Genomic DNA, 25,375 nt, shown 5'->3' on the forward strand with positions numbered 1-25,375 from the left:
TGTTTTATTTTCACACCTGTCCTCACCAGGAAGCCATTGCAGATGGATCACAAAAGCTGTGATGCTCTGCTCTACTCTCCCCATCATTTTTCATTTGAGGGAAGCTGAACAGTAATTTGAACAGAATTTTTTTATGAGGAAGTTCATGTCACAACACACAAATCCCCTATTTCTGCCCCTACAAAACAACCCTGCTCCACCACCTTTCAGCCACACCCCAGGGCCATGGTGGCTGCTGGGGCAGGTACCTGCTGGGGGCTCTGGCGGGGCAGCAAAGGCACCCAGCACTGGCTGCTGTGATGGTGATAGAGCAGGTAAAAGTGAGATTTTGCAGAGCTGTCCAAGCTCTGGCTGGACAGCTTGGTCTTTTTGGGTCCCTTCCTTCCCTTTGTGAAGCAGCTCCAGGCTGGGATACAAAACCAGTGAGCCAAGTGACACTGCACATTGCTGTTACTTGCTGTTGCCCCTCTGAAGGGCTGTGCTCTGCCCAAAATGCCCCTCTAGAGATACCCCACTCTGCCCAAAATGAAGGGCTCAGAGCACCTCAGACAGCCCCAGGTGATACCTGCGAAGAGCAAACGGAAGCAGAGCCCTGAGCTCCTTCCAGCCCGGCCAGGAAACTGCACAGGGGTTTCAATCCCAGTCCCACACGCATAGGTAGAGGCTGGGAGCTGCTCAGCTCTGGGCTCTTTGAATTAACCCCTCATGCAGCTTTCAGGCATGCAGGATATCCTCAGGTCCCTTGAGATGGCTCACTGGGGGCTCTCCAAAGCCTGGCTCCTTAAATCTAGGCTGGGGTTTGCAGGGAGGGTGATGTGTGCCCTCAGCCCTTTGCTTGCCTGCACCTCCATGCACTCTCCCACAGACCCCCCAGACCCCACAGCTGGGCAGAGTGGCTGTAAAACACCTCCTGAGGCCTGACAGCCAGAAATCAATTTAATTATCTTGCATCTCTCACTGGGTACAAGGGATTAAGGAGCTGCGAACGCCCTGGGAACAGCAAGGAAAAGCTGCCAGTGCCTGCAGCAGAGGCATTTCCACCCATGCTTTGGTCCCAAAGAAGCCCAGGGTCCATGCACACAACTGAGCCCCAACAATCCTGGAGAAAGCCCCCTGAGGCTGCAGCGAGCCCCCCTTGTCAGCCAAGGGCTCCTCCTCCCTCACCCTGAGCTTGTGCAGCTGTAAAAGCCTGGACCATATCCCTGTCCCTGGTCTGGGAAAGAAAGTGGAGGGCAGAGACTGCTCCTCTGGCAGATCTGAACAAGAAATGGGCAGAAACATTTGTGGGTCCCCACAAAACTAGCTGCTAAAAGAAACAGGAATAAGGAGCCAGGATTTGCCTTCAGGAACATGAAAGAGTTGGCAGCCTCATGCACCTGCTGCACTGCAGGCACCCAGCGGTGCCACCACCTGTTGTGGCAGCTCCTTTTGCCAGCCAGCAAAGGGCCTTGGTCTCATTTCGAAGAGCAAGAAGGGCACAGACCCACATCCCCATTTGGAGCAGGGAGCATCGTGGCCTTTCCTCCCCCCAGCAGCTGATCAAACCTCCATCCACACCACCCAGCCCTCTCAGCATCACTCCCCATGGACCAGCACAGCTATTCCAGATCCCCAAACCCCCTGTGATGGCAGAGGTGGCCCTGCAGAGCCTCCCTCGCCTCCCTGGCTGGCACTTACCCCCGCGGGCTCAGCACTGCCTCCCTGGGCAGCCACCCTGGCACGGAGAGCTCCCCTGGCCACTGCAGCTCGCCACTGCCCCCGCAGCCACCCCGATCGGCTCAGGGCTCTGGGGGATTAGCCCCGTGCTGCCTGCAAATGGGATTACTCAGCTGTCCTGTGTGGCTTCCAGCAGCCTGCCTGCCTTTGGTGCAGGGTGCTGCAAAAAAAAACCCTAAAATCAAACAGGTTTGAGCAGCCTCAAAATCCCAAAGGTACCCCAGGCACTCACCAGCAGCGATGTAGGGAAGGCAGGTGTCTCACCCATGGGCAGGGGGAGCAGGGATGTGCAGAGGAGCAGCACTGGAGCTGCTGAAGCCCCGTGGGGTGACACAAGGTGATGTGCCCAGGGTGCTCCACCCACAGCTCTGCCCCAGCTCCTGAGCAACCACAGCAAATCTGCGCTGGGCTGGGCTAAGCCTCCCCTTGCTGAGCCTGCCAATTGTGCTTGATCCGTTTACCTCCAGCCCTGCACGACTGCCAGCCTTTCCCACTGCCCCTAATCTTAGCCACAATGACACCCTGGAATCCAGCATGGCTTCTGTGGCCCATGTCCAGCCTGTTTCTGCATGCCCAGAGCTCCCTGACCTGCTTCCTCCTTCCCTGGCTCCATGGTGTCTCCACCCTGGTGGGCAACAAGTGCCTGGCCATCGTGCCTGGCCCCAGAGCTCTGTAGCAGGCTCCTCTCCTGCTATCACAGGATGGGGGATGCAAAACAAACCCTCAGGAGAAGCTTGAGCAGTTGGATGTGGGGCTGGGATCCCAGAGCACAACATGCAGCAGTTTCTGCCCCCTGAACAGCTGCTCCCTTCTGGCAGGATGAGACTCCTGCCTGCTCCTGCCCTGAAGCTCCCAGGGAGGAGTTTTGCCCTGGGGAGGGATTATTCCAGTTCTAGCAGGGGCAAAACCACTCAGAATACTGTGCTTGTGCTTGTTTTCAGCCCCTGGGAGCCTGCTCATACCCTGCTCATACCCTGCATCTTCTACTTATCAGGAAGATGAACCATCAATTCTACTTCAAAAAAAGTTCAGGGGAAAGAAAGAAAATATGAAAAAACCCCAAACAGAGCCAGACAGAGCATGAAGACAGATGAGGAGGCAGTGCTTGGCACATGGCCTCCTCTCCAGAAACCTTACACACCCACAGGAAGGTATAAATAACTATAAATTTATTAGTAAAGCAAAACCATTTGACACTCACACAGAAGAGCGGGATGTGTTATTACAATATATATACACACATACATGGAGTATCATCTTAGAAACACATGGAGAGCAGTGTTAAAGGCACTGCAAGCCACACAAACTTCAGCAACCTTGGCTGTGACTCCTGACAGCCCTGGGAACTCTGCTGGAGTCGTGAGCGCAGGTTGGGAGGTGCCCAGGAGTCTCCCTGACCATGAAGTCCCTCAGATCCACGCTTGGAGGCACTCAGAAACAAGCCCACGGTCCAGCTGCCACCTGTGCTCCTGCTCTCCCCACTGAGCATCCCAGGCATGCTGTGAGAGCAGCATCTTCACATCCACAGAGTGCCAGGGGTGGCTGCCAGGAGATGCTGGGGAGAGCTGGGTGCTCACCCAGCCTGGGGGCAGCTGCAGCCCCAAACCTCACTGGCCTGCCCTTACTGAATCTCAGATTTCACCTGCATGCACAGGAACCTTCCCACAGGGAAACTCACCACCCAATGGAGAAAGAGTCCAACTCTGAAGTACAACAAGAGGGTTTTGCCTATTCTGTAATGGTCAGGCTTCAGCTGCAGCCTGGAGTTGATGGTAAATACCCAAGGGAAGTGCAGAATGTGCTCTCCTCCCTCCTCTTCTCCCTGCAAGAGCAGGCTTGAGTGCCCAGAGATGGTCCCAAAACTCTGTCAGAGGATGCTTTCCCCTTTGTCCCCCAGTCCAGCACATGGGCCCTGAGACCAGAGCATGAACATCTTCCCACCCAGACTGCAGAGATGGCACCTGCTCACTGGAGAGCTGGCATGGCCACCTGAGCATCCCATGGTCCCAGGGGTGTCCCTGCCACAGCTAACTCAGCTCAGCTGCCTGCTTGACGCACACAGCTGCTCCACAGCACTGCCAGGGGAACCAACTGCACTGAGCCCACCCCAGTGCCAGGACACCTCCCAGGAATGTCTGACAGTCCTTCACTGACCTAATCCCCAGCCTTGGAGATGGAAATGGCAGCTCCCAACCCAGTCCCCATTTCCTGCCGCTCTGCTCTGGCTCTTGGTCCTGGCTTGGATTCACTTGTCAGAGCATGGGCAGCATCCCATGCCAAGCTGCCAGGTCACAGGCACTGCCCATGCCCAGTGAAATGCACGGCCTGCTGTGGGCAAGGAGCAGCAAGACTGGGTCCTAAACACCTGATCTCACCATCAGTGGTTGGGTACCACCAGGATCCAGCCTCAGCCTGGGAAAGGAATTTGGGGCTGGGGAGAGCAGAGGTGGGAAGGAAAGAAGAGACTTCACAATCAGTGTGGAAGAAGGAATGAAAAACAAACCACTGCTTACAAATAAAGAACTGAACAAAGAAAAGAAGCTGAGAATGTCCTTTAAAAGTATAAACTGAGGAAGGAAAGGGACTGAGACAGCTGAAGGCATCCTGTAGGTAGGGTCAGAGCAAGTGAAGATCAGTAAAAGCCCAGGTTACAGACTACCTATTCCTGGACCCAGGAAGCCAGAGGAACAGCAGCCCTAGAGAGCAGGACTTATGTCCTGGAGAACACCCACAAAACCTCTGCCCAACCTAACCCTCCTCTCCACCTGCTCAGCCTGCCTGCCACGGAGAACCATCCTTTGGGAGGAACCCCCCTACCCAGCCCCTCAGCATCCTCACTGGGCTGCAACCAGGCCCTGAACTGCCTCGAGCACTTCCCACAGGGCTGATGGCACAGCAGCTCCAGCACAGGAACTCTCTGGGGTGCTGCAGGGCAGTGAGGAATGCAAGAGGCCAAGCAGAGGAAGGAGCCTGAAAGTTGCTCAAAATAAACACCAAAAGTGAAGTGCAACAGGTACAGAGTAGAGGCATGGTTTACTACCCAGCGGGCTTTGGCCCCAGCTGCTCTTTGGTTTGAAAAGGAAACACCAGCAGTGAGCAGAGCCCTGAGTGTGATGCCCCAGGGACAGCAGCCCCCAGGCCAGCCTGTGCCTCCCCACACAGCAGCACAGTGCTGCTCCTGTGCCTCCTGCTGCTGCCACCGCCTCCCACCTCACTGGCCACAACCCGACCTAAAGGCACAGCAATGGCAATGGAGCTGCTTCCCCCACCCCTGCAGGCAACACTGCTGCTTCCAGCTGGAAAATGCTCCTATAAAAATATACCCAAAGCTCTCTGTGGCCACTCAGTGCCCACCCCACCCACAAGCTCCAGCTGCATGTTCTCCATGGGCTTCAGCTGGGTCTGGGCTCCTGCAGGACAGCAAATGAAACAAGAGACTGAATCACCATGGACTCACAGCCAGGCCTAATAATGTTCTAATCCTGATGCATGATGTTTTTGAACCTGGAGGCACCTATTCACCAGCTGACGACCTGGACCTGGCCTCACCCCTGCCAAGCTCCCCACAGCATCCCCTCTCTCCCTGGCATGGGGTCCCAGATGAGTCTCTCTGCCCAGGGCACTGCTTGGCCACTGCCACATCCTAGGCAGAGCCTCACTGGGATACCCAGGGCTTTCCCAGCTGCTCAGCAGAAGAGAAACACCCCCCAACAGTCCCTGTGTCCAGCTGCACCAAGGGGACAGCACCTGGCAGCCCCATGGCTCTGCACAGTGTGGAGCTGTGTCTGGGCCCAGCACCACCCTCCTCTGCCCCAGGTGCCAGGCAGTCACCCAGGCTCCTGGGGAGGGAACAGAGCAGGGCACAGCCAGCTGATCCAGCTGATGATTTCTCCAAACCCTCCTCTGCTGCTCTAGAAAGAAACAGCAGTGCCACAACAGCCCATGGAGGCAGCAGCTGACTCTATCTCACAATCCCCTCCTGGCAAAGCTGAGCCTCTCTGCAAGCTCTGAGCCCTGGGCACTGATCCTGGCTGCCAGTGACCACTGAACCCCTGGCAGCTTGTGCTGGCAAAGAGCAGAGGGGCCATGGCCCAAGGAAAGAACAGAGCAAGGGTTCAGGAAGGTGCCACAGCCCTCATCTGGTCCCACATTCGAGCCTCCATCACCACCAAGCCCTTCTGCAAAGACAGGATTAGCCTTCCTTTGTTTGGACTCTCTTTTACTCCTACAGTAAAGCATACACTGAACTTACTACATATTAAACAGCAAAAACCAGTTACCTAGAACTAAAGAGCTCTTTAAAAATCCAAGTTACCACATCTCTTTTGTTTTTTTAAAGATTCAGTATGACATCAAGTTAAACTATACAGTATTTTTAATGAATTTTAACAAACTGCTTTTATAAAAAAAAAAAAAAGGTAAAACAAAAAAAAGAGGAAAAAGAAACACAGATGGAAAACTTGGTAGGAAGTTCTACATCTTTGAGGCAGCACAAAGTAAGATAACCATCATGGGTCCCTCTTCCTTGGGCAGCAGAGAGAGCACAGTCTGTTTTAATCACCTTTAAGTTGCACATGAAGAAGACTCAGCCCCTGGGTCTACCCTGTCACTTCCCTGTCCCAGCCCCTCAAAATGCACCCTGTTCCCCCACACTGTGCTGGAAATGGAAAACTAAAGCCTTTCTCCACCTTTCAGACAAGTGTCCCCCAACAGGGATGCAGGCCCAGTTCTGCAAGGTTAATCTGTCTACACTTGCCATGGACAACAGACATAACCTTGTCCTTGTGCAGCACATGGGCAACACCCTGGCTGCTCACTGCAACCTCACAGGAGCACCAGCCAACACCAGAGATGGGCTGAGGCTGGCAGGGACCTCTGAAGACCCCCAGGTCCAACTCCTTGCTTGGACAGGTCAGCTACAGCATATTGTTCAGGACCACATCCAGCCAGGGCCTGAACACCTCCACAGATGGACACTCAGTATCTCCAAAGATGGAGGGGGAAGGCTGGGGGACAACCTAGTAGGCACATCTTCAACCTCCAAGGCATCTAACTGACATGTAATGGATCTCTGGGACATGAGAAGCCTGCAAATTCCTGCAGATGAAAACACCTGAGGCTGCATCAACCTTGCTAGGGGAGATTTATTTTGAAGTGATGTTTACAAGAAGTGTGCAAAACCTGAAGAATACAGACGAGGTAAAGAAAGGGCAAAGGGGTAAAACAGGACTCCTGCAAGAGGGGAAAAATAGACTTCTCCTTTACCCACTGCTAACTTTGCCCTCCCCAAGGAGCTGAGCCTGCAGGCTATAAAGGATTCTCCTGACTCACTCTGGTTCCTCCAGCAAATCAGACACCAAGCCCCTGGCACATGCTGTGGGTTATGCTGGCCGTGGCAACACCTCTGCAGCTGTAGGTTATTGTAGTGTTCATCTCACCCCTTAGTGTTGGAGCTGTGACAGCCATTGCCTGACCATGCTGGAGGTACCACAGTCAGCCCAAGGGTGCTCAGGGGCTGGAGGCAAGGCAGGAGAGGGGAAATGCCTTGGGAAGCAGCTCTGGAATGGCAGGCTTTTGGTTGGGAGCAGGGAATGAATGCTGTAACAGAACCATGGAACTGTTAGGGCTGGAAGGACCTTTGGAGATTATCTAGTCCAACCCTCCTGCTAAGTTAGGGTCACCTAAAGCAGGTTACACAGAAATTTGTCCAGGTGGGTTTTGAATGTCTCTAGAAAGGGAGAATCCATGATCTCCCCCCAGGCAGACTGTCCCAGTGCTCCTTGCCATGCTTTCTGGTGGCAGCTTCCTACAGCTCCCTGTGCAGCTGGCAGGGACAGGGGGCAGGCAGGCTCACTCAGACCCCTGCAGAGTGTGACAGCCAGCCACTGCAAAAGCAGCAATGCCAAAGTGCTTTTTGGAGCTGTGGAGCCCCATGGCTTTTCCCTTTCAACACTCTAGAAGGAGGGAGAGCAGGGGAGGTTGGGGCAGTCAATCAACACTAATGATCTGAAATGATGCCCTCAACTGAGCCTGGACCAAGTTGGGAGACCCCAGCAGCAGAAACCTGCCATCTCTATGCCAAGCAGCACTCCCTGGGAGAAGGGAGGGCTGCCTCTGCCTTGCTCCTAAAGCCTCTCCAGAAGGAGAGTCACCCAATCCTCCCCACCAACCCTGCCAGGCAGGACAGGGGAAAAAGGCTGCACGCAAAGAGCTGGTGCCTGCAACAGACAGCTGAGCTCCCAGGACTGGAACTGCAGGTACAGCACAAAGTACAGTCCAGGGAACACCAGGCATCTACAGGCACAGCTTCCTCCCTTCACCTCCCTCCTTTCCTTTCCACCCCTTTGAGATGTCCACGTCGTCTGTTGCTACTTCCACACAGGTGGCATATCTGAGGCCAGAGGAAAGTTTACCTGCCCACACGCCGTGCCCCCCCTTTCCCCCACACTCCCTGGAGGTTGGAGAGGGAAGGCCGAGGCTCGGGAGCGTCCCATGCAAGCTGAAAGCCAGGGTGGGGCGGGAGGCTCAGGGCAAGCAGGCGGCCACCTGGTAGGCACCCTCGGCCGTGTGCTGCACGCTGTGCTCCTGCAGCAGGCCCAGGTCCAGGAACCTCTCCCCGCACCACATGCACTTGTACTGCTGCTCGCGGGCGTGCACGCTGTGGTGCTTGTTGAGGTGCTCGCGCTGCTTGAAGGCCTTCTCGCAGGAGGAGCACTTGTAGGGCTTCTCGCCCGTGTGCACGCGCCGGTGCCGCTGCAGGTCCGACGCGTACTTGAACCGCTTCTCGCAGTCGGGGCACTTGAGGGGCTTCTCGCGGGCCGGGTCGCAGCGGTGCTGCACGAACTCCGAGGAGGAGAAGAAACGTCTCTCGCAGAGCGTGCACTTGAGCGGCTTCTCGGCGCAGTGGGCCAGCTGGTGCTTCTGCAGAGCCGAGGCCCGCTTGTAGGACTTGTTGCACACCGCGCACTTGAAGGGCCGCTCCGCGTTCTGCACGCACTTGTGCCGCAGCAGTTCCGAGGACTGGTTGAAGCCTTTCTGGCACACGTTGCACTTGAAGAGGTTCTCTATGCCGTGCACGTGCTGGTGGTACACCAGGTGCGAGGGCTGCACGAAGCCCTTCTCGCACAGGTTGCACTTGAAGCGCTCCTCAGTCTTGTGCGTGCGGCGGTGGCGCATGAGCGCGTACTGCTGCTTGAAGCTCATCTGGCACAGGTCGCACTTGAAGGGCCGCTCCTCGCTGTGCGTGCGCTCGTGCTGCCGCAGGTCCGAGGGGCGCTTGAAGGCCTTCTGGCACTCCCCGCAGCGGAAGGGCCGCTCCCCGCTGGGCGTGCAGGGGTGCTGCAGCAGCTCCGAGGATTCCTTGAAGTGCAGCTCGCAGACGTTGCACTTGAAGAGGTGCTCCCCCGAGTGGGCGTACATGTGGCGCACCAGGTGGGAGCGGTGCTTGAAGGTCTTCTCGCACACCGTGCACTTGTAGGGCCGCTCGGAGCTGTGCGTCCGTTTGTGGTGCACCAGGTGGGAGGACTGGCTGAAGCTCTTGTCACACAGCGTGCACTTGTACGGCTTCTCGCCCGTGTGGATGCGCTCGTGCCGGGACAGCTCTGAGAGGTGCTTGAAGGTTTTCTGACAGATGGAGCAGCTGTAGGGCTTCTCCGAGGGGTCGAGAGGCTGTGGATGCTCTACCTCGGGAGGCTTGTAGGTCTTCTCACAGATGGAGCACTTCATGGCGTTGCCGTTGTGGACGTTGTGGTGCTGCGCCAGCGAGGTCAGGAGGGAGAAACCCATCTTGCAAACCCCACACACGAAGGGCTTCTGCTCCACCTGGATACACTGGTGTTCGAGGAGGTCGGTGGCCTGGTGGAAGATCTTCAGGCACTGGGTACACTGGAAAGAGCGGTCATGGCTTGGCAAGCACTGGTGCTCGTGGGGGTTGGAGAGGTGGGCGAGGTCATGGCCACACACACCGCACTTGTGGGACGGCTCTCCAGCCTGGATGGGGGCGTGCTGGTGGTGCTGCAGTCCAGGGTCTGGCTGGAGCAGGATGCCGTACACGGCACAGCCCAGGGGGTTGTCAGCAGTGCTGGGAGGGATGGAGTGCTCTGGGAGGGCGGCTGCCCCAGCGTGGTGCTGCTGCGGTGGCGGCGGCTGCTGTGGTTGCTGCTGTTGCTGCTGCCAGCTTTCTGACATGCTTGGGGAAAAAAATGGGATTTTAGCAGTGATAGCTTCAGCTTCCCGGATGAAAGGGTTCAAGTAAAAGCAAGACACAAAGATTCTGAGATCCTGATTCCCTGTAAATGATCCCCTCAAGCTGAGACCAGAAAATCCAGCCCACAGCCAGGATCCTGGGAAGAAAAGTGGTGAAGGGACTCCAGGCCTCCTCCTTAGACCAGCACAGGTTCTTTATGGACTGATTTGGTCTGGCTTTTCCTTCTTTTGGACAAAGGAACAGGAGGCAGAGGCAAGTGCCTTGAAGAGGGCAGGAGGATCTTCTCCGTGCTGGCTGCGACGTGCTCACACTTGTGAGTGGCACAGGATGCAACCCAGGGAGCAGCTCTCTCTGCAGGAAAGAAGACAGCTCATGTCAGGTGTTAGAAGAAACGTGGGCAATTCTCCATCAACCTTCCCTCATGGCTCTCTTTGAAAACTCTCCTGCATCCCTGAAAAGCTACCAGGAAGCCAGTGGAACCAGAGCTCTACTTGCTGCTGTGCAAAGGGCCTGGGACAAGGAGTTCTCAGCCTGGAAAGGGCTGGGCTCAGCTTGGACACAGTTTGGGTGTTGTGCTCTCACGAGAGCCAGCACAACTGCGCAGGGCCTGCTCAGCTCAGCCCTGAGTGGTCACTGGATCTCCAGCACTGCTATGGCCCTGTCCCAGGACATTGGTCTCTCTGCACAGGCTATGCACCAAACACTATGCAATCAAGAAGCTACTGGTTTAGATTTTACACATCTTGACATCATCCCACTCCAGCTGAAACAGCTCTTTGAAATGGTTCTGCTCCTCCTGCAGCCTGGATATCGAGCCCATTACTCAAGGGATGCATGCAAAGCATTTCCCCTTCTCTGGGCAGCGCTTGAGACTGGAAGAGCCAGGGAGCTCAGGAGAATATTTGCCCTCAGTGTTATCCTATCCTCAGACACAGGGATCACTCTGTGAAGATAAAAGTAGAATTAAAGCAGTGGCTTAGCAGAACCTCCTACCAAACCCTGCAATAAAATTACACTGAAGCCAATCAACCTATGCCAGAGCTGCAGCCTGGCCTTGCCACAGAGCATCATCAGGCTCACTGAAAAGTGAGATGTCCAATAAAACCTGGCACCAGCTTAGAGAAGAATAAGACCCACCAGCGAGCAGCAGATAGCAGCAGAGTCAACACACCTCAAGAGAGAAGAAGGTACAAGCCCTGGTGAGCAGCAGCCACCAGCACGCCTGAGCCTTGAGAGCATCCCCATGTCTGCATCAAAACATCTGCCCTCGGGGTAAGGAAATCCTTGGTCTACCACAAGAATATTTTTTATGTTTAAAACTATGCAATAGAGAGCACCAGAGAATCCCATTCCCTAGCATCCCCACCTCCAATGGCACTCAGTTGAGACTGGGTTGAGCCCCATAGCTCAGGTAGGGCTCTGACTGTGGGGACACTTCATTATTTTGTGCTCCAGCAGTTTGGGGCAGTAAAGCCCCCAGAGGCACCATCGCAGCCCTGCCGGCACGCAGGATGCTCTCCTTCTCCTACAGAGCTCACCTTGACGGAGCGAGGGCTCGCAGCGCCGGTACCTGCACCGTGCTCGGCGGGACACGAAACTTCAGCCCAGCCCGGGCGCCACCTTCCCCCGCACACACCGCCAACCGCAGCAGGACGAACCCACCGGCGGGGCATCCCGGGCTAACGGGGAGGTAGGATTGTGCCCCTCGCAGGGGAGAGCGATACCAACCTTGGCTTACCGAGGGCTCTGCGCGGGGACCCGCGTCGGCGCCAGCTCCAGCCTAACTCATCCCTCCGTGGGAGGTGGGAAGCGACAACCATTTAGGGAGCGCGGTCGGGAGCGCAGAGGTACTTTCAAACTGGCGAGGCGGCCTGCTCGGCATGGCCCGGCTGCTCCCGCCGGGCCCGGGCCGCCTCAGGGCCGCGGGGCGCGGGGGCGGCCGGGGAGCTCGCAGGCCACCAGCAGCCGCCGCCGCCGCAGCCCGCGGCCAGGCCCGGCCCGCCGCTCGCCGCTCCCCATCGGGCGGCCCCGCTGGCAGCGCGGGGACGGCGCCCCGAGGCCTTCACCGCCGCCGCGCCGGGAGGCCCCGCGCTGGGTCGGGTGTAGGGGGTCGCTGCCCGCCCGGGGCCGCCCCCGCCCCGGCGAGGCGCACACAAAGGGCGGCGGCGGCGGCCGGGCCGATCACCTACGGCGGGAGGAGGCCTCGCCGGCGGGAGGGCCGCGGCCTGCGCGCTGCGCCCGAGCCCCGCGCTGGCGTGGAGGCGGGAGCCGGGAGGGAAGAGGGGAGGGAGGGAAGGGAGCGAGCGGCGGGCGTGAGCGCAGCGGAGCGAGCGGAGCGGGCCGGGCCGGGGCGGCCGCGGCGGCGGCGGAGGAGGCGGGGCGGGCGCGGCGGGTGCTGCCCCCTGCCGGGCCGCGCCGGCAACTGCGCTGCCAGCGAGGAGCGGGCCGTGGCGGCGGGGCCGCGGCCATGAGGGCCGCGCTGGTGGGCTACAGCAGCTCCGAGGAGGAGCAGGAGGAGGAAGGGGGGAGCCGGGGCGGCGGCGCGCAGGGGCCCCCCGGGGCCAGGTGGGTGCGGTGGGGTGGTGGCGGCGGGAGCGCGCGGGAGGCGGCGGGAGCGCGCGGCCTTCCTCCTCCTCTTCCTCGTTCTCACCCCGCTCCGGTCCCGCAGCGCCGGCCGCCCCCGCCTGCCCGTGCCCGCCGGCCTGCCCGGAGACCCGGACCCGGATGAGGCCGTGAGCGATGACAGCTCCCGGCACGGCGGCCGCGTGCGAGGCTTCCCCCACGAGCGGGGCAACTGGGCCACGCACGTCTACCTGCCCTGTAGGTACCGGCACCGGGATTGGGATGGACCGGGACCGCGAGCGGGATGGCACCGGGACCGGGATGGCACCGGGAGGATGGCGGGACGGAGCTCAGCCGCTGCCCCCCGGTCCCGGCGGGAATGCGCGGCCCCTCTGACGGCGCTGCCCCGCAGACACTGCCCAGGAGGAGTTCCTGGAGCTGCTGGAGCTGCTCGTGTCCCACGCCCGCACCTTCGTGCCGTCGCTGGCTGCCATGGAGGAGTTCCACCTGAGCCTCTCGCAGTGCGTGGTGCTGCGCTACCACTGGATCGAGCCCTTCGTCCGCTGCCTCCGGGAGCGCCTGGCCGCCTTCCACAGGTGGGTTTGGCAGAGCCCCGGCAGGGTGCTCCGCACACCGTCCCCTGCCCTCGGGACCCGTGCTTTGCCAGCATCCACGCCCTAAGGTGTCCCTGGGCTGGTGCTGGCAGCACATTAAAGCCCTGGGGATTTTTCTTCACTGCCTCGGGATCTGGCACCAGACACGTCAGGTTTTGGCTTTTCAGTATCAGGCCAGAGCTGTGCCATCCTCTAAACCATGGGTGGTTTTGTTGCTTACATCAGGCTCAGGCACTGCCTGAGCATCAGCTGCTTCAGGGTTTCTGTCACTGTGCAGGCTTTGGAGGGCTGGAAATGGGAGGGGAATTAATTAATTTGAGCCCCAAGAGGTTCTGGTTGCACCAATTTGGTCTGATTGCAGCATATATTTGCCTCTATCTTTCCATGGCTTGGTAACAATCCTGGCCCCTCCTCATCTTCTACTTTTTTATTTTTTTTTCCTCTGCAGCTGAAATAGGATCTTTCTTATTTCAGGTTCTTCTGCGTAGCTGACCAGGTGAAGGTTTACACCAACCAGAACAAAACCAGGTGAGTGCACAGTGAGCAGCCTGCCTGCCCCAGGAGACGTCTGAGCAAGGTGCTGTGTGGATGGGGAGTGTCACCCTGCCTGTCCCACAGTTGGGCTGTGTGACAACACAGTCTGTGATCACCTCCGGATCATCTCCAGACATTTCACACCTTTCCCCAGCCATCTGTACAAATTTTTGGCTTTGGCACTGATTCTCTGCAAGCTTTTGGTCTCATTAGCTGGTGTGCACAGCCTGGGGCGAGCAGAGTGGGACCACCTCTTTTGGCAGCAGTGCCAGTCGTGAAATTGTAGTGCAGGTCTTCCAAGAGCTGGAGAGAAATAGCTGAGATGGTGCTAATTCTCCTGGGCGTCAGCTCAGAGGCCTGATTCCAACGGAATGCAATTAAGGTTTTTTTGAATGTCAAAGCAAAGGTGATTAAAATTGCAGAAAGTTGCTGAATCTGGTGGGAAAGGCAGCCCAAGATTGTCATGGGTAGGAAAAAGTGGATGTGGAACCTGAGTGACACTTGAATCTTCTGCTTCCCTCCTGGAGGGGAAGAAATGATGACTCTAAATGACTCTGGAAAGTGTCATCCCAACAGTCCTGGAGGAGGTGCTGACTTCTTTGTCACATCTCTCCAGCCTGGTACTTCCCATTCCCTGCTTCCTCTCTCCAGCAACTTCCACTTTTTTAATGCAGCTCCTGCATGGGCACGGCACTCTGCTGAAATTCCCACCCAGTGCATCCTTTGCCTAGAAAACTGATTTTCATGTCCCAAAATGTACTAGGCTAATCTAGTAAATCTACATGGTTTATCATCCAGTCCTGCTTCTCCTGCCACCACGTCTTCTGTTTTTTTCAGAATACAATCAGCATCCCTGGATGCTTAAACCTGGCATTCCTCAGATTTCCCTGTGTTAGGGAATAGGGAACTTGCCTGGTAGGAATGAAGGGCTGTGTATTCTTAGGGCTCTGCTTTCTGCAGCATGAAAGGGTGCTTGCAGTCTCTCCTTGCCTTTCTTTAGGACCTTTATTGGCTTGGAGGTCTCTGCTGGGCATTTCCAGCTGCTGGAGCTGGTCTCGGAGGTGGATGGCGTTCTAGAGGAATTTGACCTTCCCACATTCTACAAGGTGAGGCGTTCCTGCTTGCTCCCCTGCCAGTCTGGACATGTTGGCTGGTTCCCTGTGAGATGTTCACTCGAGTAAACAGGAGCCAGTTGCAGTGGCTGCCCTGCTGTGCATGGAAACGGGGTTGTCCTAGGATAGAATGGGCACTGTGGGACTGAGGACAATCCTTGTGTCTTTGCCTTGGGCAGCTCTCTTGGGCATTAGTCCAGCCTTTTTGCTTAGTATTAGCTTTGGGAACAGGTTTGGGATTTTGAAGGGCCAGAGCCCAGTTTGTCTGTGCCTAGAGCTGAGCAGGGAGCTCATGTGGATTATTCAGCAGTGGCACATGTACCTGCTCCAGGACCAGTGCTGAGAGATTGTCCCACAGCTGCAGAGTTGAGCACAGGGAGGCTGGGAGCCAGGCAGCCTTGCCCATGGAGTCCAAAGGGGCTGGGGTGGGAAGCCCAGGTCTCCTCTTGCCTCCAGCACTGTCCATATCAGCTCTGCAGCTGGTGATTTGGCAGAGGGGACTCCCAGCTTTGGGATCCTCCAGCCTCTGTGAGCCCAGGCAGGGCAGCAGCATCATGCCAGCCTTCCCACTGTGGCTCTGTGCATTCACCAAAGCCTCCTTTAGCCCTCACATCCTTACCCCTGTTTGTTTTGCCTTCAGGACCCATCGTTCCACATCAGCTTGGCCTGGTGCGTGGGGGACCTGGCTGGCAGGCTGGAGGGGCAGTGTCTGCGGGAGCTCCAGGTGTGTCCCCACAGACGTGGGGTGGTGTGGAGGGCAGGGGGAGGGCAGAGCTGGACTCCAGCCACATCTCCCTGCCAGGGGTGCAGAGTGGGACATTCTCTTCAACCAAGCAGGACAAACTTCAGTGGGGTGAAAGATGAGAAGCTTTAGAGGGGAGCGTGAGTTAAATCACCCTCCTGAGGGAAGTCAGAGGCTCCCAGCTGCAAATAGCTTTATCTGTGACTTCCTTCAGACAGGGAGCTGCCAACTCCATCCTCTGGCAGATCCACTCTCCTGGTACTGACTCCTGCCTCTATTTTCCAGGACATTGTGGATGGGTTTGAGGAGTCAGAATTCCTGCTGCGTATCCAATGGGAGCAAATCCGCTGCAAGTCAGGGAACAAGTACTTCTCCTTCCCCCTGAGGTAGGGCAGGTGGGGCTGTGCCTTTTGGAGCCCCGAAGAGCCTGACACTGGAACAAGGCTGCAGTCTGGCACAGCTCTGCGTGCCGTGGGCTGTCACGCACCTCTGCGCTCTTCTTGCCTGCTCAGCGTCTCTGCGGCGTTGGTGGCCTCAAGTTGGCCACTTCCAGTTTGAGCTGCTGGCTGAAGAAAAGTGTGCTTGTAGCAGATTTCATCCTCGCTGCTGGATGTGCTGCAGTCAGCACTGGCGGTTCCAGACATCCCACGGTCGCTAATTTTGCTGATTTTTTTAAAAGAAGAAAAAAAATCTTCAAAAGCCATAGATGCCTTATGGGAAGGAGGAAGAAGGTAGCGTGGGAAGCTGCTACTAAAGGGAGAGTGTCTCACACAGTGGGAAGTAGCACTGCCAGATTGTTGTTTGGGAGGCTCTGGGCATGTTTTGAGTAGCAAGAGGGAAGGACATGGAGCTGGATCCTCTTCCCTGAGTGCTTTGCTACTGTAAGCCAGCTCGGACAAGCTCCTGAGTCATGTTGTGTCCCTCTCACGCTGCTGCCTCTGTAGAGACATTTCAGTGTCTGATCCTTTTGCCAAAGAACAAGAGCTGCTGCCAGGTATGGGTGAGCCCTGGAAGGGACAGTGTCAGTGTTTGCCTGGGCTGGGAGGGCAGTGCCCACAGGTGAGTCAAAGGGTGGTGGCTCCTGCCCAGGCTCCACACTTTTCCCTGTGTGATCAGCACCCCAGGTGGATGATGACCCAGGGGATTGCAGGCTGGACATTGTCCCTTGGGAGAAACTCCTTTTTATCCTTTTGTCCCTATGGGTTGGTCAGCTGCAACTTCTCAGGTACTTGGAACAGGATGCTGATGTGATGCCCTGAATCTTTTATTCCATGTCTGTCCAGGACTTCTGAACAGTAAAAATCTGTTTCCTCATTTCATAAAACTGTGTCTGTGGTGTTTTTCAGCCATTTCCTTTTAGACACACACAACTCCTGCAAGGTTTTACATGAGGCCACTTCTGTAAGTGCTCCTGTGAGCTCCGTGCTGCCTGTTCTGGCACAGAGAGTGGCTTTGTCTGTGGGAGCATCTCCAGACAGTCGGGATTTGTGTCCCTGGGAGCATCACAGCCAGTTGCCGCTGCCAGCAGCCTTTTGAAGTCCTTAACAAAAAAATCTGTTAAGTCTTTGGCCAGTTAGTTTCCGGGATGGGGATCTGCAAGATAAGTTTTTTTGGGGCAAAGAAAAACAAACAGAGATATATTTAGCCCCTGGGGACTTCAGTGAAACCGGTTTCTCCCAGGTTAATGCTCAACCACCGGCCCCAGCCGGGCCTGGCACTGTCCCCGGTTGTGTAACACCGGGTGTCAGAGACCCCGGGACAGGGCACGGTGGCTGTGGGGGCAAAGTCGGGGATGTGGCGGCTGCCGGCAGGGCCGGGTGCGAGGGACTCTGCCCGGGTGCGGGGGTCTCTGTCCGGATGTGAGGGGCTGTGCCCGGTGCGGGGTCTCTGCTCGGTTCAGGGGGCTCTGCCCGGAGCCGGGGTCTCTGTCTGGGTGCGGGGGCTGTGCCCGGGCGCGGGGGTCCCTGCCCGGTTCGGGGTCTCTGCCCGGTGCGGGGGTCCCTGCCCGGTGCGGGGTCTCTGCCCCGTTCGGAGGGGTCTCTCCCCGGTTCGGGGGTCCCTGCCCGGTTCGGGGTCTCTCCCCGGTTCGGGGGTCTATGCCCGGTTCGGGGGTCTTTATCCAGTTCGGGGGTCTATGCCCGGTTCGGGGGTCTTTATCCAGTTCGGGGTCTCTCCCCGCGGCCCCGCCGCTCACACACGTGCGGGGGGGCGGCCCCGCCTCCTCGGCCCCGCCCCGCCGCGGCCCCGCCCCCGCCGCGGCCCCGCCCCGCCCGCTCCCACCGCTCCCCGCCGCCGCCGCCGCCGCCGCGCCCGCCTTCCGCCAGCCGCTCCGGTGCTCCCGGCGGCGGGCAGAGCGCGGCAGGGCAGCCAGCGGAGCCGGGCCCCGCCGCGCCGCGCCGGCCGCCCATGTGCCGCGCGCCGCCGTGCTGACCTCACGCACAAAAGGCGGGCCGGGAGGCGACGGGCCGCGCCTGGCAGCGCCTCCCATGCACCGTGCGCAGCCCCCCGCGGCGGCTCGGTCCCGGGCCATGAGGGCGGCGTAGCTCCGACACCGCCGCGCTCGGCCCGGCCCGGCCCGGCCCGGCGCGGCCGGGGGCAGCCGCGACCCGGCGGCGGCGCGGAATGGCAGGAGGGGGCGGCGCCCCCTGGCGGGCGGGCGGGCGCCTCCCGCCGCTCGTGGTGCTGCTGGTGCTGCTGGCGGGGGCGGCGGGCGAGGAGATCAACGCCGAGGTGAGCACGGGCCCGGGGCTCCGCACCCGCCGCACCCCCGGCCCGCGCCGGCACCTGCGGGCCCGCCGCACCCGGCCGGGGCAGGTGCAGGCGGGGAACGGGGCGGTGGAGTGCGGGTCGCCCCCGGGGTGGCGGGCGCGGGGTGTGGGGAGGAAGCGCTTTGTGCCCGGCGGGGGAGGGGGTGAAAGGGCTTTTGATAAAGACTCTGCTCCACCACCCTGCCGGGGGAACGGGAGTGGGGGTAGAAGAATTTAAGAGATTCGGTGTTTTTAGCAATTAAAAACATTAAGCCGTTTTTTGGGGGGTGGAAAAAGTGATAGGAAAAGAATTGGCTTAGGAAAATAATTGGGATAGGAAAAGGATTGGAGAACCTGGAGAACAAGACTTGGAAAAGGAAAAAGACTTGGAAGAGCAATAAGACTTGGAAAAGGAAAAAGAATTTCGAAAAAAAAGCTTGAAAGAATAAAAGGAAAACCCCCCTAATTTGGAAAATATAAGTGAAAACTAGGAGGGAAAAAAAGTTACAAAAGAGTAATAATAAAGATAAAAATAAAATGCAATTAAAGCAGACAAGGGGAGGCGGAGGCTGGGGCAGGAAGGAAGAGCCCCGGCGTGCCCCTGCACCCTCCTGCCCCCCACCCTGGGGCTGCAGCCCCGCAGGACAGAAGCCCCTTTGTGGGTGCAGGCCGGGGTGGGGGTCCCAGGCTTCACATCCCTCGGCAGCTCCCGGGGGACGCCTCCGGAGGAGGACAGGGACAGGAGCCCGCAGGCAGCCTGGCCCCCTGCCAGCTGCCTGGTCCCTGGAGTCAGCCCATCCGGCAGCAGCCCCCCGAGATCCCCGGCTCCCCCACCTTGCAGGGCAGGGACCTGTGCCCTGCTGCCGCAGCGCTGCCTGCTCAGGGTGGCATTTGCCACTGGCAGCTGGCACTGACCCGCTCTGACGCGCGGCTCTCCCGGGCAGGCATGGCTGCGGCTCTACGGGTACCTGCCGCAGCCCAGCCGCCGCATGTCCACCATGCGCTCGGCCCAGACCTTCTCCGCCGCGCTCGCCGAGATGCAGAAGTTCTACGGCATCACCGTCACCGGCGTCCTGGACGAGGAGACCAAGGCGTGAGTTTCTCCATTGTCCCCTTGCTCAGGCAGATGGCAGCTCCACTCTCGGGCTCTGTGGTTTTCTCTGACAGCCTCGGGGCTCTGTTGGCCCTGGAGAAGTGGGTGCTGTCCCCCTTGTGCTTCTCCCCTTTTGGGAGCTGCACCTCTGCAGCCAGGATAGTGTCCCTGCTGGCTGTGGGTGCTGTAACCCCTCAGGGATGTTGGCTGAGCCCTGGCTCGGTGTCCTCCTGGCAGGTGGATGAAGCGTCCCCGCTGTGGGGTCCCAGATCAGTTTGGAGCACGGATGAAGTCCAACATGCGTCGGAAGCGGTACGCGCTGACAGGGCGGCGCTGGAGCCAGAGCCACCTCACCTTCAGGTACCCAGGGATTCCCTCCCCCCCGGCCCATGGGGAGCCATGGATCCCCTCAGGGAATGAGTGCTGCTCCAGGCCTTCCCTAGTGAATTCTGTATCCCCTGTAGCATCCAAAACTACACGGAGAAGCTGGGTCGGTACCACTCCCACGAGGCTGTCCGACGAGCTTTCCGCGTGTGGGAGCAAGCCACGCCGCTGGTGTTCCGGGAGGTGGCCTACGAGGACATCCAGCAGAAGAGGAAGAAGGAGGCTGACATCATGGTGCTCTTTGCCTCTGGATTCCATGGAGACAGCTCTCCCTTTGATGGCCTTGGGGGATTTTTGGCTCATGCCTATTTTCCCGGCCCTGGCATGGGGGGGGACACGCATTTCGACTTGGATGAGCCCTGGACGCTGGAGAATGCAGATGTGTCTGGTGAGTTGAGGGCCAAGGAGGTTGTAAAGGTGACCAGAGGAGCCTGGTGGTCACTGTGGGTGGAGGAGGGGGGCTCTGCTGGTGTGGACAGGATGGGCAGGGAGAGCAGGTCCACCATGGGTGAGGTAGGCTGATCCCACTGGAGCACCCCTGTTGCACGGTGCTGGGTTGAGGGATCTGCCTCATGTGTCATGTTCTCCACCCTTTCTTGCTGATGGTGCCTCTCCATGCAGGGAACAACCTTTTCCTGGTGGCCGTGCATGAGCTGGGTCACTCGCTGGGCCTGGAGCACTCCAGCAACCCCAGTGCTATCATGGCACCCTTCTACCAGTGGATGGACACAGAAAACTTCCAGCTGCCCGAGGATGACCTCAAGGGCATCCAGCAGCTCTACGGTGAGGAGCTGGTTGGGGGATCATCCCAGAGGTGGGATTCTGGGCATGTGTGTGGGGAAACTGAGTTACAGGTACTGCTGATCTGCATCACCACATCCCTTCTCTCACCTGCCCGATCCAGGTACCGCAGATGGGCACCCTCAGCCCACCAAGCCTTTGCCCACCGTGACACCCCGGAGACCTGGCAGGCCAGACCAGAGACCCCCTAAACCTCCCCCTCCGGGGAAACCAGACCGACCCCCCAAACCTGGCAACCCAGACCGACCTGACCAGTACGGCCCCGACATCTGCGATGGGGACTTTGACACGGTGGCGGTGCTTCGTGGGGAGATGTTTGTATTCAAGGTACCTGCCAGGACTCACTTCTGCCCCTTCCTTGGGGATGTCATCAGTCTGTGACATTCCTCAGCAAAGTGACTGTGTCCCTGGGTCCTCCACATCCTCTGCCAACACCCTGTTTCTCTCCAGGGCCGGTGGTTCTGGAGGGTCCGGCACAACCGGGTGCTGGACAATTACCCCATGCCCATCGGACACTTCTGGCGGGGCCTCCCTGGGGACATTGATGCTGCCTACGAGAGGCATGACGGGAGATTTGTCTTCTTTAAAGGTGAGCAGGGAAGCTGGATGGGAGGGCTGAGGTGGAAGTGAGACTCCAGTGTCCCCCACAAAGCTGTTGAGAGCTGGTTGGCTTCATCTCATTGTGACCCACCTCCCCAGCCACAGCTGCTGTTTCATCCCAAGGGGTCAGAGTGGCACAGGCATCTACCACTATCCCTATCCATTTGTGCACCTGCCACCGCACCTTCTCATGCCCCTTCTCCAACTCTTTCCCCTCTAGGTGACCGATACTGGCTCTTCCGAGAAGCCAACCTGGAGCCTGGGTACCCACAGCCCCTGGTCACCTACGGGCAGGGCATCCCCTACGACAGCATCGACACGGCCGTCTGGTGGGAACCCACGGGACACACCTTCTTCTTCCGTGGGGACAGGTGAGTGTGTCTGGGGTTCTCCCTGCTCTGCTGCCTCCTGGCCTCTGTCAGGGGGCGAATGTTGGGCAGTGGGGACCCCTGTGCTCGTCACTGACTCCCCACCTCCCTCCCCAGATATTGGCGCTTCAACGAGGACACGCGCTCGGTGGACCCTGGGTACCCAAAGCCCATCTCTGTCTGGGTGGGCATCCCTTCCTCGCCCAAGGGAGCCTTCCTCAGCCCGGACGCCTGTAAGTAGAGGAGGAGAGAGGTGGGTGGTGGTGGTGGGAGTCTTGGAGATGAGATTGTCCCTCTGATAGCCTGGCCACATGGGGAGAGTATGTGGGAGTTAGCAGTGAATCCTCTTCTGAGGGGTTTCACCAGTCCTGGAGTAAAACCTGCTGTCTTGGGCATCTGCTGGGGTGCCCAGGTTCTGCAGTGTCCTGTGCCCACCCACTTACCCCTTGTCTCCATCTTTCCCCCAGCCTCCACCTACTTCTACAGAGGCACAAAGTACTGGAAGTTTGACAATGAGCGTCTCAAGACAGAGCCAGGCTATCCCAAATCCATCCTACGGGACTTCATGGGCTGTCACACAGAGCTGGTCCCAGACCCCAATCCCCGCTGGCCCGATGTGGACCGACCTCCCTTCAACCCTGATGGGGATGGTGGGACTGAAGGTGACGAGGAGGAGGAGGAAGATGAGGATTACAACGAGGGAGATGGCCAGCCAGGCAGGGATGTGGACGTGGTGGTGCAGATCGATGAGTACACACGCACCATGAGCGTGGTCATGGTGCTGGTGCTGCTGGTGCTGCTGCTCTGCATCCTGGGCCTCATCTACGTCATCGTGCAGATGCAGAGGAAGGGCGCGCCCCGAATGCTCCTGTACTGCAAGCGCTCCTTGCAGGAGTGGGTCTGACCCTGGCTCCCTCCCCCAACCGCCCCTGCCCTGCCACCATGGTGCTAAGATGGACCTGACACCCCCTCCCCCTGACCCTCACCACGGCCTCGGCCCCTCTACCCCATTGTTGCTTCAGAAAAGGGGGGATGCCCAACCCCCCCAGCCCCTCCAGAGCAGCCGGGCTGGGACCGGGGATGGTCATGGGGGGGCTGGAGGGCATCCAGGCCCTGCCTGCTCCCTGTGCCTGTGCCTCCCCCTAACTGTGACCCTCAGGCTGCCACCCATCACGTGCCTGCATCTGCCATGGGTCCCTGCAGGGTTCCTTCCTCCTGGGTGAGCGGGCTGGGGGCTGCTCCCCAGTGCTCTGGGCTGGCAGGTCTCAGCCTCTGGCACCTGCAGTGGTGGGGAAGGGAGGGCTGAGCTCATGGCTGTGTTTCCTGTTGAACCACGGGGATACAGGGATATGGTGCCTAAAGACAGCGTGAGCTGGGAGATGCCACCTCTGCAGCCCTGCTGGGGCTCAGCTCAGTCCGGGCCCTGCTGCTGCCACTGTGGGATGAAGCCCTGGGGCACGTGGCCCTGTGGGCAGGGCAGTGGGCACAGCCACCTTGTATGTCCATTAAACGGGTCGGGTGTGTGGAGAGCTGTGGTGCCATTGTCCTTCCTGCTGTGGGGGTGCCCTGGGAGGGACTGGGTGAATTTTGTGGTGAAGGGGCTTGTCTGGGGGGTCACCCTGCATGGGGACTGGGTGCCATGCTAGGGGATGCAGGGAAGGGGCCAGCATGGCCAGTGGTGTCCCTGCCCTGGGGCTGCCACTTGAGGGGGTTCAGCTACAGCAGCCCCCCCACCCCCAGCAGTGGACAGAGCAGCCTTTCAGCAGCTCCCATGGCAGTGACAAGGGCCTCGCTGGGAACACAGGGTGCCTTGTTCTCCCCCAGCCAGCCCTGCTCTTCAGCCCTGGGCAGCCACCTCCCTTCCCCGTGCAGGGCCCAGCAGCAGCTGGGGGACCCTCCTGGAGCCACTTCACAGGGTGCTCCAGCTCCCTGTCCCCACGCAGCCCTGCTGAGCTTCCTGGGGGGAAGGGGTGGCCATATCCTGTCTCACCACTGCTGTCTCGGCAGAGGAAGGCAAGAGGAGTCACTGCTGCTGCAGAGATCAGAGAAATAATTATGGGAGTGGGAAAGATTAGACTCCAGGGGGAGGAAACTGGCTTTATCTGGGGAAAAATGTTGCTCAGCCATTAATGGGAAGAAAAACCAAACCACAGAGGCTGGTGATGTGATGGTCACAGGGGTGGCAGCTGGAGCCAGGTTTGTTCTGCAGGTGCAGCCTTGGGATGGGCAGCAGAGGCCCGGCACCATTGCTGTCCTGGTGGGGAGGCTGGTTGGGCTGTGCTGGGCAAGGGGGTTGTGTGAACCTGGCCCATCCCCCTGCAGATGGCCCTGTGGAATTGGGGAGCATCCCCATGTGGGATTTGACTCCAGTCAGCATCTTTGCTTCTTCCAGCCTCCCCTGCAGCAGGACCAGGGCCAGCACCTGTGCCCTGGGCACCTCTGTCTTGGTGCACCCTGCCCTGCTCCCCTTGCCCTGGTGCTGCAGCTGCTCCTTTGCCCTCATCCCCTCCTGCCAGCCTGGGTGGGTGGATGGGAGGGTTCCCCCAGCTCATGGATGAGGATATGAAGACTTTGTGCTTCCCCCATCCTTCCCCCTCCCCAGGGCCCAGAGCTGCTGGCTCAGTTCCCGACTGCTACAACCACTTCCCAGCACTGAATTACCCTGGGCTGCCCAGCTACTCGTCAGCCACTAATTACTGTAAAAGGGAAGGATGGATGCTGGCTCTCACCCCACTTTTCTGTGCCGGGGGGGAACCCTGCGGCCTGAGTCACCCATCCCCTGCCCCAGCCTCCATCACTGCCCTCACTGGGCAGCGATTTCCAGCCATGAGCTGATTCCCTGGAAAACACGTTTGGCTCAGACTCAGCACGTCGCTGCAGCCAAGTGAGAAGTCAAAATCAGGAACAGAAAACCCCTGAGGAATTGGGGGGAGTGGGTGGAAAAAGATCTCCAAGTGGCTCAAGGCTGTTGTATTCCATCAGCCAAGCCTTGCTGGGTCACATTCCTTGGCTTTTAACTTCTTTCAGTTCAGTTTTGACCATTTTGCTCAGATTTGTGCTCGTGTGGATCTTCCCCAGAGCTGAGGGAGGACCCACAGCTCTGCTGAGCTGGGAGCCCTGCCATGGGGCAGCCTGACACTACAGCCTGTGCTGAACCAGGGCCAGACAGGCACCAGGAGCTGCCAAAAGGCATGAACCTGGCCAAAAGGCGAGGCAGGAGGAAAGCACGGCTGGGATTCACTCTCCCCACCCCTGCAGAGCCTGCTCCAGAGGCCAGTGCAGATGCATTTCCCACACGGGATGCACGGGATGCACTTCCGTGCAGATGCATTTCCAGCTGTATTTCCCACGGCAGGAGCCTTTCCCTTCTCTCCTGGGGGTACAGAGGGCTCGATGGGGTGCAGGGCTGGGACCCCAAAGCCTGGGACCTGGAAAGACGCCTGGCTTGCAGGGAAAGGCAGAGCTGGACAACAGTGCCCAGGGCCAGCTGCTTATGGCATCCCTTCCATGGCAGGGGAGGAGCCTCCTCGCTGATGGAGGGTGGGACAGGAGCTGGGAGCAATTCCCCAGCGGGAATTCGGGATGCTGGGAGCAGAGGCCCAGGCCACCACGCCTGGTGAGCTGGGACACCACTTCCCACCCCCTCCCGCTCTTCCCCGGATGCTGCAGCAGAGCTGGTGCCAGGAGCCCGGGGCCATCTGGAAACGCTCACGGACAGCAGTGAGGGACCTGCTGGAGACAAAGCCCGGCATTTCAGCGGCGCCCAGGCTCTGCTGGAGGCCCCTGCACGCCCACAGCGGGGTCAGCTCACCTCTGGCCAGCCGTGCGTGCGAGCCCAGGAGGGCAGCAGGCACCTGCTCCAAGGACAGGGCTGTTGGGAGCATGGGGAGTGCGAG

General features: G+C 59.0%; 3 protein-coding genes across 5 annotated transcripts; 2 read left to right on the forward strand and 1 right to left on the reverse strand.

Annotated features, from left to right (window-relative positions):
* Positions 1–2,868: 2,868 nt before the first annotated feature.
* On the reverse strand, positions 2,869–11,836 carry ZNF319 (zinc finger protein 319). The gene is made up of 2 exons (XM_059481535.1): positions 11,651–11,836; positions 2,869–10,273 (listed from the first exon to the last, which is right to left on the reverse strand). The coding sequence occupies exon 2, from the start codon at positions 9,901–9,903 to the stop codon at positions 8,242–8,244; it is 1,662 nt and encodes a 553-aa protein (XP_059337518.1). The 5' UTR covers positions 9,904–10,273; positions 11,651–11,836; the 3' UTR covers positions 2,869–8,241.
* Positions 11,837–12,364: 528 nt separating this feature from the next.
* USB1 (U6 snRNA biogenesis phosphodiesterase 1) lies at positions 12,365–16,810 on the forward strand. Of its 3 annotated transcripts, none has more exons than XM_059481292.1 (7): positions 12,365–12,487; positions 12,591–12,742; positions 12,897–13,080; positions 13,573–13,626; positions 14,633–14,738; positions 15,385–15,468; positions 15,772–16,810. In XM_059481292.1, the coding sequence occupies exons 1-7, from the start codon at positions 12,390–12,392 to the stop codon at positions 15,874–15,876; spliced, it is 783 nt and encodes a 260-aa protein (XP_059337275.1). In that variant the 5' UTR covers positions 12,365–12,389; the 3' UTR covers positions 15,877–16,810. The 3 variants fall into 3 exon arrangements, with proteins under 3 accessions (XP_059337275.1, XP_059337276.1, XP_059337278.1); XM_059481293.1 differs by having other exon boundaries at positions 15,385–15,413; XM_059481295.1 differs by lacking the exon at positions 15,385–15,468.
* A 1,008-nt stretch (positions 16,811–17,818) lies between these two features.
* On the forward strand, positions 17,819–23,008 carry MMP15 (matrix metallopeptidase 15). The gene is made up of 10 exons (XM_059481291.1): positions 17,819–18,216; positions 19,178–19,326; positions 19,564–19,686; positions 19,791–20,098; positions 20,332–20,493; positions 20,615–20,838; positions 20,962–21,100; positions 21,332–21,482; positions 21,597–21,712; positions 21,947–23,008. Exons 1-10 carry the CDS (start codon positions 18,109–18,111, stop codon positions 22,381–22,383), a joined length of 1,917 nt encoding a protein of 638 aa, XP_059337274.1. The 5' UTR covers positions 17,819–18,108; the 3' UTR covers positions 22,384–23,008.
* Positions 23,009–25,375: the final 2,367 nt, after the last annotated feature.

This window comes from Ammospiza nelsoni, chromosome 13 (genome assembly GCF_027579445.1).
Source record: "Ammospiza nelsoni isolate bAmmNel1 chromosome 13, bAmmNel1.pri, whole genome shotgun sequence".
NCBI classification, from domain to species: domain Eukaryota; kingdom Metazoa; phylum Chordata; class Aves; order Passeriformes; family Passerellidae; genus Ammospiza; species Ammospiza nelsoni.